This window comes from Vanellus vanellus (genome assembly GCF_965231255.1).
Source record: "Vanellus vanellus genome assembly, chromosome: 18".
Classification (NCBI taxonomy): domain Eukaryota; kingdom Metazoa; phylum Chordata; class Aves; order Charadriiformes; family Charadriidae; genus Vanellus; species Vanellus vanellus.
Window position 1 is genome coordinate 12,846,774 of NC_138923.1, and position 13,521 is coordinate 12,860,294.

Genomic DNA, 13,521 nt, shown 5'->3' on the forward strand with positions numbered 1-13,521 from the left:
ATTCATATTGTGTTTGCTTGGTACTGCGCATTTTAGGCAACTGGTTCTGGATTATTTGCAAGGTATCTGGATGAGCCAGTGGAGCAGCACGGGCAGCGGTGTGGCATTTAGCTGGGCTGTGCCGGGTGCCACCAGCGTTCTGCGGCAGGGTCCTCGGCTCCTCGCCCACTGGGAGGGGAGAGCGAGCCCCTACGGCTCAGGGTGCGCTTCCAGTCGTGCTTCGGAGGCTTAAACTGCAGTGGGAGCAAAGTGGGTCTGCATTGCTCTGTGCGTGCTGGATGCTTGTCTAGGTGCCGAAGCAGAGCCCTCTCCTGGGTTTGGTTCATGGGCAATAGTGTTTTCACCATTACTGGTCACTCGCTTCTGTTGTTCTGGACTCTGGGGTAGTCTGGCTGTTTGTGTGACACTATCATTATTTACATAGGGCCCAGACTTGCTCTTTTTTGTTGCCTGCAGCACGATGTTTGTTCAGACTGGGCATTGTGAAGTGTAAACCCAGGTTCCACTGGCACCAGCACTCACCTCTGCCTTTTCTAGAAGCAGTAAGTAACCAGCTGTCTACGTGGCCTAGAAATGCTGGGGTTTAATTGCTCTGAGGAGGGAATTGAATTAGGTAGCTCTGGTTCACGGCTTGTCTGGCTGCGCAGCAGTGATGCTTGTTTACACAAAGCACTGCCTTTTTATCTCGGGGTGCGTGGGGGGCGGTTTCCTGGGGCATTCCTGCCTGAAAGCCAGAGAAGACTTGTCCTGACTGGCTGCCTCTGCAGGAGACCACATGCTGAGGCAGCGGCACCTTTCCCTATCCTCCTCCTCAGCGAGTTGTTTGAGCAGCTCTCTTGTCCTCTCCTCCTGCTTCCTGCAACAGCATCTCTCCGAAATTGGTTGGTCTTACCTGCTTCTGTCCCTTTTTGCATATCTCCCTCCCCTGAAGTACTTGGTGGTGTCTCCCTTCTCCTGGAAGATGCTCGGGCCTCTTCAAGGCCTCTGTCTGCTTTGCATCAGACCATCCTGTGCTGTTTCATCTGTGTTCCCCTGGTGTTGAGGCTCTGCAGCAAGCGCAGTTTTGCATACAGCGCCAGATACATCTGTGCTGCTACACGAAAATGGTCTGGTTCAGGAGGGCGTGATGGGACTGAAGACTTGCGGGGGAACCCCCAGCATGTCTAACGCCCGTAGTGGATGGGGAACCTCCCGATAAAGGCATTAGGAGCAGATTTCTTGCTGCTTAAAATGGCAGAGCTGCTTCAACCAGCTTGACTCAGGGATGAAATTTGCTCTGTTTGGGAGGGAGGGGAATGAGCTTGGGTTTTGCCGTCATTGGTAGATGGAAACCAGCCTATGCTAAGTATCCTGGAAATGTCAAAATTAATCTCAGAATTTTGCTGGCCCAAATTCCAAACCTATTGGGCATTGCACAAATGTACCCTCTTATCAAAAGCAAATGAAAGTGCAGAAGGTGTGTCTGGCCTAATCCTGTGTTTAACTTGGCAGTCTGTGCTGTGTCAGCACAGGCACAGTGGCATGCATGTAGGCTCTCGGTGCTCTGTGTCTTCTGCTGGGGTGTGCTGCTGAGCAGCCCTTTAATTCTGCTCCTTTCTTCCAGGATCAGTCCATAATGCCTGAAGTGCGAGACCTCTCAGATGCCTTGCCCGACTTGCCAATGGATCCCATCACGGGTGTTGGTGTGGTTGCATCCCGGAACCGAGCACCGACAGGTTATGATGTAGTAAGTAGCGCTGTTTCAGCTGCCGTTGCTAATGCTTTGGCTCTGCACTAATGAGGCTTTACTTTGCTGGGAACAGCATCTCTTCCAGAGAGGGCTTGCCTTCAGATGTGTGCTTTGAGAAGTAATTTGATATCCAGCTGCCCACCTCTCAGCCCACAGCACTTAGTGCTTTCCCTCAGTGGAGGTTTGTGGGCACAATCGTGCTACTTCATCTGTGCCACTCCAGAGGAGCATAATTACCTGGAGGAGGGGTTTTCAGAAACAGCTGGCCACTGTGGCATGCAAATTTAATAATCCTAGTAACATTCATCCTGAAGGACTCCTAAGTATTGCACAAATTATATCTCTGAATAAATGGATCCCGCATCAGCTGTTTAATCCCACATATCAGCACTGCACAATGACGATGAGAAGCTCCAGAGTAGGAAGCAAAGAGTTTCACATCCAGCTGAAATTGAAAGGATGATTTTGATGGACAGAATGCAAACCTCTAAACTAGGGTTTGGCAGGAGGCTGGGCAGCAGAAGGCAGCTGGGTACAGCAGAGATGAATATGGGAATGGATAAAGGGGGGTGGTGTCACTGTTTAACAGCTGCTTGTTCCTCGGATTAGTTGCTGTGTAACCAACAGCATGATTTTTCTCCCCATAGATTAGTGTCCCAAACATTGAAATATCATAAAATACTGACCTTGCAGAGCTCTGTATGGAAAGATTTGGCCCGTAGTCCATCTGCTTGCGTCTCTGTGTATCCTACTCCAGCTGTGCTACATCACATCTTGGGTTTCCAGAGTCGCATAGCTTGTGTGGTTGGGAGTGGAAACCAGTTGACCTGAGGCTTTACTCGCACCTTTTCAGTTCTGGATCACTGCATACCCTGTTCGGTGTGAGAAGGAAGAAAATGGATCAGGCTGAAGTAAGGACATGAGGGAAGGAATTGTGAAAAGGCTCCTTAAAGACCTGGAAGGGTTTTTGCATTTACTGCATTTTTCTGAGTGCTGATTACCTGTGTGAGCCAGGCTGTGTAATTAGCTGCTTGCCCTGATAAAGAAGCACGGGACAATGTGAGAGTTGTGATAACAGAATTGCATTCTGCCTAAATGACTGGGCAGAGAGAGCGCTCACCCCAGATAGCCTGTCTGTGGTTTAATAGGGAGCTTCAGCACTAACACAGTTTAAACTAAACAAGATAAAAGAGTCTTCCTGTGGCTTAATCCAATTACGGTGGTGTTGTAATAATGCTTGTGAATGTGGGTCGCTCTCTCCTAGGGGGCACAGAGAGGAGGCTGCCTTTCCTCTGGTCCTTTTGCCTTCCTCTCTGTTTACAAGGAGCTCTCCTCTGACCCTGGGCCAGCAGTGCCCGCTGCAGGCCAGGGGGAAGTGCCTGCTGTCTGCACTCGTCCCACTCTCAGCACGGCTTCCGCACACTTACTCCTCCAGCCTCACAGGTGGCGAATCAGCAGTCCGGCTCCGTGCCTGGGTGCTGTGAGCCGTGGATGGCGTCCGTTCCACCATACAGCACCTGCTGTGATGGGGCTGCTCTGGGTGCAGCCCTGATGTGACAGGATGTGCTGATGCCCAAACCCACGGGACAGAGGTGCGCAGGGCTCTGCTTTTCTTTCCTGAGTGTCTGGGAAGGCGGCTCCTCTGTGCGAGTCAGGGCTCTGGAGCAGCGCGTGGTATGTGGGAGTGCCACTTCGCTGTGACCTCTCTGGAACCCAGTGTGTCCTGTCTGAAGGCATGAAGCTGAGTGTGCAGAAGTGCACTTCTCAGTGCAGTGGAGAAACTCATGTTCTGAGACGTGGGCAACGCGCGGACTTGGGTGGTCTCAGGCTCTGTGTTTCTAGATACAGTTTCCCTAATGAGACACCAACAGCTGATTGTTGCTTCAGGGTGTAAAGCCTTGATGAAGGCAGCTGTGGCAGCTCCATCCTAGGAGTGTGTTCCCTAAAGCCCTAACAGAGGTTCAGACTGTACCCTGAAAAGGAGAACCACTCTCGTCCTTTGGGAAGTGTTAACACCAGTTTATCTTGGGATGTTTTTGTAGTCACCATAGGGATCCAATTGCTTTGCCTTTTGCTACAGCATCCTGCAGCATTCAGTTCTACAAGTGGATTCAGGGTTGCGTGGGAAAGTATTGCCTCTTATTACTGATGAATTTGACGTTGTGTAGTTTCACTGATAGTTTTGAGTTTGGTGGTGGTGAAATACCCAGTTCTCTCTTTGAGAGCGCTATGTTATTCATAGGCTTTACCCAGTTTCCCTTTCATTCACGTCCTTTCTCCAGTAAACAACCATTGCCATATTCTTTTCCTTCCTTTTCCCTTTGCTACTCTTTAAAACCAACAAGCAAAGGTGCTTTCAGCCCATGTGTAAGTTAAATGCCATGGGGATGTCCCGGTCTGTTTCCCAGGTTCGCACAGAGCTCTGGGGTTCCGCCCGGCTGGAGGTGGTGGTGTGGCAGAGCCCAGGGTACCAAACCTGGGGGAATCTTGGTGAATGGGTCAGAGATCTTTTTCCCTCAGTAGTTTTTTAATTACTCAGAAACCTCCATTGCCTTTGTGTCTTCTTAGAAAACAGCTACTGATGCTTTTAATGACTAGCCAGGTCTTTTAACAGCTGAAGCACCGAAGACTTGATTTTGCCAAAATGTACAGAGTGCGTCTGAACTTAGATTCCTGAAAATCTGCCCAAACTGGCAAGACTGAGCATATGGGTGGGGAGGGAAGGGAGGAGAGGTGGGAGGCATGGAGCCTCGGGTAGGAGAGAGGTGTGGTTCCCGTGCAGCCGCGTTCCTTGCTGCGGGCTGGACGCCAGCTCTGCGGTGGGGTTTGCTCTGGGGCGAGAGCCCGGGCATGCTGCTCACCCAGGGCCGTGCTGGAGCAGGGACGGCGCTGCACGGCAGGTGGTTTAGTGGGCCCGTTTGCCAAAGCCTGTCCTGCGGTAGCAGTAACCCCGTACTTACTGCTGGGCAGCAGGTAGATCACCCCACACTTGGAGGGGTGGGCTGGGGGGACACCTTCCTTACTGAGTGTCACTCCATCAAATCATCTGTTTGTATGTAGCACGTGCTTGAGGAGTGTCTTCCCCCAGCTCTGTGAGGAGAAGGACCATTCCCTGTGCCTGGGGTGCTGGCTGCCCAGTGCCAACTGCTATGTCCTCCATCCTGCACATTTTTCACCTCTTAGCCAAGTGAAGGAGGTGGTGAGCTGTGGCTGCACATCACTGGTCCTGCTGGGCAGGTTGCCTTGGCCTCTCCAGGTTGGCTCCCTTCCTGTGTTGCCCCACCGTGGGCACACTGCCATCGTGAAGCAGCGCTGCTCAGGCACAGCTCTGCTTCGAGAGGTGGTGGGGATCCTCCTTGCCTGCAGGAGCCCCGCAGATGATGTAAGAAGTTTCCTGTTTATATTGCTCTGTTTTCTTTCCCCATGAGTTTTCTGACAAGTTAATGCATGCTTACGTTCTCCAGGCTTGGAAAAAGTCTTCAGGAGGATGATGCGGAGGCACATTGCTCAGGGTTAATTGCTGGGGATGTTGCCTGTGACTGTTGCGTTTCTGCAGAAGCAGGAATGGTTTTGCTGGCATTCCCATGGGGCCCCAGGGCTGGCAAGCTCTTACCCCGGCTGCTTTTTGCTCCGCAGCTCCCATTCTCCTGTGAGGCTCCACAGGTGGCACAGCATGGCCTGCTTGGTGCTGCTGGGTGGGGGAGCATCGAGTGGCTGCTCAGCAGGGACCCTGTCCCCAAGGGCAGCGCTGTGGGTCAGGCCTGGCACTGCTGGCTCCCAGGAGCTGAGGGTCTGGGTCCTGCCATCTTTGCCAGCAGTGCCCAGCTCCCACGCTGCCCGGGCCGGCTGTTGGGCAGGAGCAGGAAGGGGAGCGTGGGGTCAGCCTGGACTGTTGTGCCTCCCTGGCACAGGGTTGGGTGTCTCGCTGCGTGGCTCCCCGTGGAACCAGCTTGGGTCTTTCTACTAGATATTTGATGGGTTAGAATGGCTGGATTGTTCCTACAAGGATGTGTGGTGTGGGTTGGAGTTTTGGGGTTTTTTTTTCATCAGTAAGTCAGAGTAAAACAGTGCTGGGCCTCCCTTCCTCTGGAGGGGCAGCAGTGCCAGCGTGGGGACCTTTCACATGTCTTTCTGAATTCAAGGAATAATAAAGAAACCCACCAAAATCCTGTTTTAAAACTTTACTGTTTAAAAATGATTCGTGTTTCTTTGCAGAAGCCTGAGCGCAAAAGCTGCGTGTGTCATACAAGAGCTTGAGCTGAGCAGGGGCTTGTGAACAGCAGTTGCCGATATGTGAAGAGCAGCCAATGCACTTTGCTCCCTTTGCTGATCAGAAAATAAACATGCTTTTCTCTCCTGCACTTTGGATAATTTGAGGGTCTTGTCAGCACACATCTCTTGCTTCCTGCGCCCTGTGCAGTCACTGCTCGACAAAACATGGGTGCAAACAGTAACAACAAATGTCAGCTCTTTGTTATCAGGCTGCTCTGGGGCCAAGGTCTTACTCAATTCAGTAAGATTAGACTTGGAAGAGCTGCAGTGGAGCAGTTTGCCCCCATCTGAGAAGCATTAGGCAGAAGTTCAGCTGTGCTTCTGCATAGCTTCAGCCCATGCTAGAGTCTCCTGTTGGGAGTCATCAGTCAGGCGTTAGTCCGGTGGGATGATCTTATTTCTGCTACCCTTCTTCTTGTGTTTGCCTTCTTGTCTCCTCTTTTATTCCACAACAAACCGTTGGGGCAGGGGCTCTTACCAGCTCGCACCGTGCAGGCGAGTGCCTGGCTGTGGGTAGAGCAGAGCCCTTTCCCTGGGCGTGGGGCTGCCTCATGCCCACTCCTTGAATCAGCTCAAAGGTGAGATCTTCTCCTGCTGTTCTCTTCCTGCACGTGCCCAGATCTTTTCAGTAGAGGGCCCAACGTCTGTTTCCTTTGCCCTCCATGCCGTGTGTGCCACTGATTCGACTGGACACATGGTTGCATTGGAGAGGGACATTTGCAGGGTGCATCCTCGGACATGGCACTGCTGCTACAGTCTGCGAGTGACCAGGGCTTTCCCCAGCTCTTTAAAGCAGCTTTTTGGCCTGGGAGCCAGAATTCCTCAATGGCTTTTCTGTGAAAATAATGCTGAGATTTGGCAGTTTCCGTGCTTTGTCTACACAGACCCCTCCTCACAGCTTGCCCCTGTGTGCCCTTGTGTGTAGGGTGGTAATGAGAGCCTCGATATGCTGACTTTTCCAAACTATTGTTTAGAGACTGCAACCAAAGTTGCTCTTGCCTCATTAGAATAGCCTTTGTCAGAGCATCTTTAATCAACAGACTCCTGGGAGACAGCGTTTTTAGAACTTCTTTTTATACCTCCTCTTGGAAGTTCTTTGCACTGTACCTCGTGAAGAAACTAATGAGATGCTGTGAGAGTTCGGGCTACCGTTAATTAGAAGAGGTCTGAGGAAGAAGTACTGCACATATATTAACTTTATCTTGGCTCACATGTCTCCTCTCTCCCTGTCTCTTCTTTGCAGGTTGCACAAACAGCAGATGGCTTGGATGCTGACCTCTGGAAAGATGGCTTATTTAAATCCAAGGTCACACGATACCTGTGCTTCACGAGATCATTTTCAAAAGAAAATGTAAGTCTGTTTGCTGAGTGTCTGCATGATTTGCATCTGTACTTGGTATGCTCTTACCCATAGGATGATTCATTTTATGGAACCAATTATAATTCAAGCAGGCATTTCACTGAGTTTGGGTGAGTCAGGAGGCAAACTGCAATGACTAGATATTTACATTTTGTCTATGTTCTTCATGGAAAGAAATTTCTGGCAAAACCTGCAATAAAAGCAGCAGAAAAGGGAATGCTTGCATTTCAGCAACCCCTCACGCCAGCGTTTCCTGCTGTAGCAGTGGACACATCATGCTCATGGTTCCGATGAATTTCTAACTCCACCTAGAGAAGCACATGCTGCAGGTAGTGTCGATGAAGGAAACGTTAGTTTCTGAATCCAAGGGCATCATAGATATTTTCTTGCAGGATTAGCGTTTCTTTCTTTGTTGTTTTTGGTGCTGATTCTTGAAAATTTGCCCACATTGTGCCTATGTTACCATATTCTTGTAATCTTCTAGTATGGCTATGAAACATAAGTTAATTTCCAATTAGTGGCACATGTCTGCCCACATCTTCCATGGAGGAGAGGAGATGATGTGCAGTGAGAGCTTGATGCCTTCTACTGTGTTTTTGGTTGAGGATAGTGTGAAAACTTCCTCTTTTCTGGAAGAACTATTTAATTCTACAATGAATGCACTCCATCTAGTGGGTAATCCTGCTTTTCGTCGTGTTTTGGATATTCACAGTGACTCAGTTATCAGGGTATGGAGATACCATTTTGTACTCGTGCTTTCACTGACGATGGGAGCAGAACCGCAACTGCAACTTCAGAGGCTGATCATGGGTCCTGACAGGAAAGCCGGGGGCTGCCAATTTCCAGCATTTAACCTTTATTCCATCCGCTTTCCTGCCTGCCTCTAGATTAAAATAAAGCTCCTAAGCTATGGGAAATAGCTTCCTGGGGTGGATGGACAATAATTGTGCTTTTCATCATGGAGTACCTGCGATAGCAGGAATAATAGCCCCAGAATAGGCAGGGAGGGTATTAGAAAGATTTGTGATGGTTTGAGTATTAAGTTTATCTGTGGCTACCTTAAATGTGAGGTTGTCAAAAATAATTACAGGATAGCAGCGACTGCTGGCTACCAGAGACCATGTAAATACCCTCAGTCAGTGCCTGTTGGGCTTTTGGCATGAATCCTCTGCTCGGCGCGGTTTGGGAATACGTTCCTCATATTCATGAGGAGTGAGTTAAAGGGAGCATGGGGGGAGGACTGCCGGTCCCAGCAGCCTGGTGTGCGAGGTGGGGCGTGAGCCGCTGTGTCCCGCATGTAGGTTGTCTCGAGCCCTGCGTCAGTGGCACGTTAGACCCGCAGGCGCTTCTGGCAGCACTCCTGGGCAGCAGCCTGCGGGCAGTGCTGCCTGTGTTTGGGCGCTGGCATGGAGCCAGTGCTCCTGTGGTTCACTGCAGCCGTACCCAGTGGACGGAAGCAGGCTGATGGGCTGGGAGGAGGAAGGGGATGGGACCAGTGGGGAACAGCCTTCTCCCCTTGCGCAGGGAGCAGGACCCTTGGCCCCAGTTAGCCCAGCAAGAGCTTTCCCTCCCCTCTTGGTCCTCTCCGTCCACTCAGGGGTCTGATGTGCTGCCCAACTGCTGACCTCTGTAGGTTGAAGGGCCTGGGTCCTCCCCGGTAGCAGTGACCTAGAGCTCTCATCCAGGAGGGAGAGGCTCCTCTCACCTGAACATTGATGTGTTGCTGCACTTTCGTTTAGAAGTTTCACTGCTCAGGGGTTTTTGTTTTTAACAAAACACTGGGAACTGTTTGTCCTGAAGGATGTGTTATAGTTAAAGTTAATGCACCTCAGATACATGGTTTATAGCGGAGATGGTCTGTAGTGTCTCTTTATAAGAATCATCATTCTCAACAGTTTACAGTATTTGACAGATTATGAGGACGTTGCTGGTATTTGAGTGTCATGGTGAGGTGACCCCGAGTGGTGCGTCTCTCAGGCAGGGAGGCTTTGTGCCCTTTTCTCCTGGGTGTACAGCAGAGCATCGATGCTGACTCCCGGTGTTTCAGCAGCTAACGAACTTATCAGAGGCATCTCTCCTACCTCTCTACTGTTGATAGAGGAATGATCGTTGGTTTAGCTGAAAGCTGCACGCTGATGTAACACAGCCAGCCAGTTTGGATAAATAAAACATGAAAGATGAATCAGCAGCGACCACTTCATCTACCATTTGCCGTGCCAGGACCACATTAACTGATACATTCAGGCTTTGCAGCATCCAGCATTGCTCACTCTGGGATGCCCTGGCCAAAGCAGCAGCAGAGGCATGTGGGGGCTGCTCGGCCTCAGCCACTGTGTGTGAGCAAAGGATGTGTGCCATGCCTGTGTGTGGTGGGACAGGGCTGCAGGCGTGGTGGCCCTCCCGGTGAGGAGCTGACTATGAAATGCAGAACCTCCAAAAAGTAAACTCAGACCTGATCTCCCCTTATTTCAGAGGCTGCAAATTTAAGTATGTTTTAAAATAGTTCAGTGTAATAATCACAGAGTAGAAGTTTGTCTGAAATACTCTGCCAGATAAAAACTGAAGGAGATACTTAGCAACCAGTAACAGTAAAACACACTGACATGGTTTGATGGCTTAGGATGAAATTTTAATTGTTCTGTATTGCATTTCTGTTTATAAAGGCTGTGCAGTAACTAAAGTGTGTTTTTCTTCCATACATGAATCCAGATTATTGGCAGCAATGCTGGCTCTAACAAGAACTGCAAAGAAAATCTGGTCTCTGAACAATTGTGGAGGCTGTCATTCTGAATTGTCTTTTGAGCTCTTCAAGCCTTGATTAATAGGACGAGGCATCAGTTCAGAATTCATATGGACTCCAAATGAAGTTCTTCGTTCCAAATGGCCAGCTCTTCTGGAGTGCGCCTGCGTTTGGAGCTAGAACCATGTCTATTCAGTACTAATTAGCTAATGCATGTAATAACTTTGGCTGTGTCTTCATGAACCATCTTCCCGTAATGCTTTCTGCTGTTACGGTCATGGAAATGTCGTGTTACTGTTGTAGATGTAGAGTGTGTGAGAACTAAGGCGACCTGCTTAGTGGATGAGTTGGTGGAGGTAATACTTTGAACTGCCATGTTTCCAAAGGGAGGGATTTGGTTGTGCTTCTGAGGATCCCGAAATATGGCAGTGGATGAGCTGTAAGAATCTGTAAATGCTGAAGGTTTTCCAGTATCTCCTGGTCAGTCATCATGTAGTTCCTGCAGAGGGCACAGTTGCAAGTGTTGGCTTGGTACCTCCTTACCATTTTTAAAGTTGGTGATCAGATACAATGACAAGGCGTCTTGGAGTTCAGCAGGTGAGAACAGCTGGGCTTGAATTTGGTGACATTGTCATAGTCAACTGTTTCTTTTCTCTCTCCAAAGAGTCATTTAGGCAACGTCTTGGTTGATATGAAGCTCATTGATATCAAGGACACCTTACCTGTGGGCTTCATCCCCATCCAGGAGACCATCGATACACGTAAGTTGGCATCTGTTCTTCAATCCCGGGCTTTGGGAGCAGCCGCTCCACCGGTGCCGTGTGGTGGGGTCGTGGAGGGCTGTGTCCCAGGCAGAGGGACACTCAGCACTGCTGCTCGCTGGGGTTACGTGTGCGTGTTTGGGGGCAGCTCTGGACTGCAATGAAACAGCCTTCGGTTTTCCTGTACTCTTCAGGCTTTGTAATACTGCTGCCTGACTGTTGCCAGCTTGCCTGCTAGAGCAGCGCAGCTCTGGGGCAGGAAGGGACAGCTTTTCCTTTCATTTGTAAGGGCGGACTAGTCCTGGCAGGAGCAGAGCTGCCGTACTGAGGGGTGTTCACTAATGGATACCAAAAGGAAGGGTGTGTGCTCATGGTGCTGGGTTCATGCACACCGGCTTTACGCCTCTGTCATGGTTTAACCCCAGCCAGCAGTGAGGACCAAGTAGCCGCTTGCTCAACCCCCCTCGATTCGGATGGGGGAGAGAATCGGAAAAGTGAGAAAACTTGTGGGTTGAGATAAAGACAGTTTAATGGAACAGTAACAGAGGAGGAAAATAACAATAATAGTAATGGTAAAAGAATATACGAAATAAAGTGATGCAACACAAGTCGCTCTGACCACCTGATGATCAGTTGCCCAACCCATCCTGAGCAGCGATCCTGGATTCCTGGCCCCCGGCCAACCCCATTTTTATACTGAGCATAATGTCTGTGGTATGGAATATTCCTTTGGCCAGCTTGTCCTGTTCGTGCTTTCTCTCAGCTTCTATGGGAAGCTGAAAAAGTCCTTGTCTAACGTAAACGTTACTTAGCAACAACTAAAACAATATGTGTTATCAGCCTTCTTCTCATACTAAATCCAAAACACAGCAGCTACTAGAAAGAAAATTAACTCTATCCCAGCTAAAACCAGGACGACCTCTCTCCTGAGCAAATGAAGGCCCGTCTCGTGGCAGGTAGTGCTGAGGATGGTGGGGTGTGTTTGCACTTGCTGAGGGAAGGCGTAAGTGAAATGTCCAGGGAAAACACCATCCTCATTTTTGCAAGGCAGAAATGACTTTGCTGCAACATTTAAGCCAGCAGTTCCCAAACAGTGTATTCGGATCCCTCGAGACGCATGGCAGCAGCAGCTGAAGCCACGTCTGGTCAGAGCACTCCGCTCTGCAGCAGGCGTCAAGGGCTGGCAGCGCGGAGGAGCTGGGGACGAGCCCCGTGGGAGCCATGTGTGGAAGGGCGGCAGGACACCGTGCGCTGGTGCTGAGTGTACAGCTACTGCTCAAGAGCAGGGCTGGTACCAGTGCTCGTCAGTAATGAAATCCAGCCTAGTTATGAGTAGAAGGAGTTATATGAGCCTGCTTTGCAGGGAATGATTCAGCTCGGTCTGCAGCAGATGAGGATGGTTTTTCCGTCACTACCGGCCTGGTTCTGATTTGAACCCGTGACCTAGAAGTGAAATGCTCTGCAGCCCATTTCCCATTCCCCTGGGTCCCCCCTTCCCCTGCAGAATTCTTGGGCCCATGTGGCGCAGGGAAGAGTGGTCATCTTATCCTGCTGGCCCTCAGGAGTGCTGGACTCTTTCTGTGTTCTGTGTTTTTTGTGAAAGTCCCGGTGGAAAGGTGGAGTGGGACTTCGTAATTAATTTAAAATGCATTGGCTTGCGACCCATGCAATGTCTAAAGCAGAGGCACGATCTGTGTTAATGAAGTGGTACATATCCCTGCCTCCATTAGGATGAATGAACACGTTTCGATTGACTGTTTATAATATGTTTACTTAAAATTAACTCTGGTTAAGCATGTGTAATTAACGAATCCAGCTCCTAAACCAAGTTTGCTACAGACCACAGACTCTAGCCAAGTGTGGGAGACCAAAGACAAAAGCAAATAGTCAGCTTTGTATTACTGTGAAAGTCAAATAAGAGGCACTGATTTTGTTCAGAGTTAAATTTGTGGTTATATGTGTTTCTGTGCTCTTCTCTAAGTGAGAGCTGACTTGCAGTAAATACATTTAATAGAGTGCTCTTTACTAGGTTCTGACAAAATTTTCAGCTGCGGGAGCCTTAAACCCTGGGCTCCTAAAATCAGTTTTAGGTAGTTCAGATAAAAGCCCTACTTTTCCAAACAGAAGACTAGACTTCAGGGATACAGGTATTTAACATCTCTAAAAAACAGCACTGTAACTGCAAAGCTGCACGCACAGATGCTGTATTGTGACACACCTCGCGCTGCCTGTACGTTTATTGGCGCTGGTGTGACAGCAAATTTCAGAGGCCGGTATGGATTGCTTTCTGTGAGGTGCGGGTTTCAAAGCAGGAGGAGCCTATAGAGACAGGGCTGCTTGCCATCTGTTGAAGTGAGAGCACATTTTTAAACTGGAGGATATTTATTCATATTAAACTGAAGGGTTTTTAATTTGCAGGCACTTGTTTTGTACTTGTTGGTTGTTTCCAGATTTTCATTCAGTGTCGGCACTTTAGATTTTCAGTTTATCAATAGACTTCTGTCACGTCTTTCAAGTGCCTGTGTGCACAAATGGAAACCTCACCTTGCTCCCACTGAGACTCTGGCAGACTCTTCAGGGTGAGACAGAGCAGTGGTTTCCAAGTGCCGCAAACCTGTGTCTGTGTGCCGGTACTACCCGTTGTCCTGCGGCTGACCCA

At 49.5% G+C, this 13,521-nt stretch overlaps 1 protein-coding gene across 1 annotated transcript in view; it reads left to right on the forward strand.

Moving 5' to 3' along the window:
* Positions 1–408: 408 nt before the first annotated feature.
* Positions 409–13,521, forward strand: part of MVB12B (multivesicular body subunit 12B) — a 61,306-nt gene continuing 48,193 nt past the window's right edge. Inside the window, exons 1-4 of the mRNA XM_082492607.1 lie at positions 409–542; positions 1,604–1,726; positions 7,245–7,352; positions 10,766–10,862. Of these exons, the coding sequence (XP_082348733.1) occupies positions 1,616–1,726; positions 7,245–7,352; positions 10,766–10,862 (316 nt within the window). The 5' untranslated portion in view covers positions 409–542; positions 1,604–1,615. The remainder of the gene's footprint in view (positions 543–1,603; positions 1,727–7,244; positions 7,353–10,765; positions 10,863–13,521) is intronic.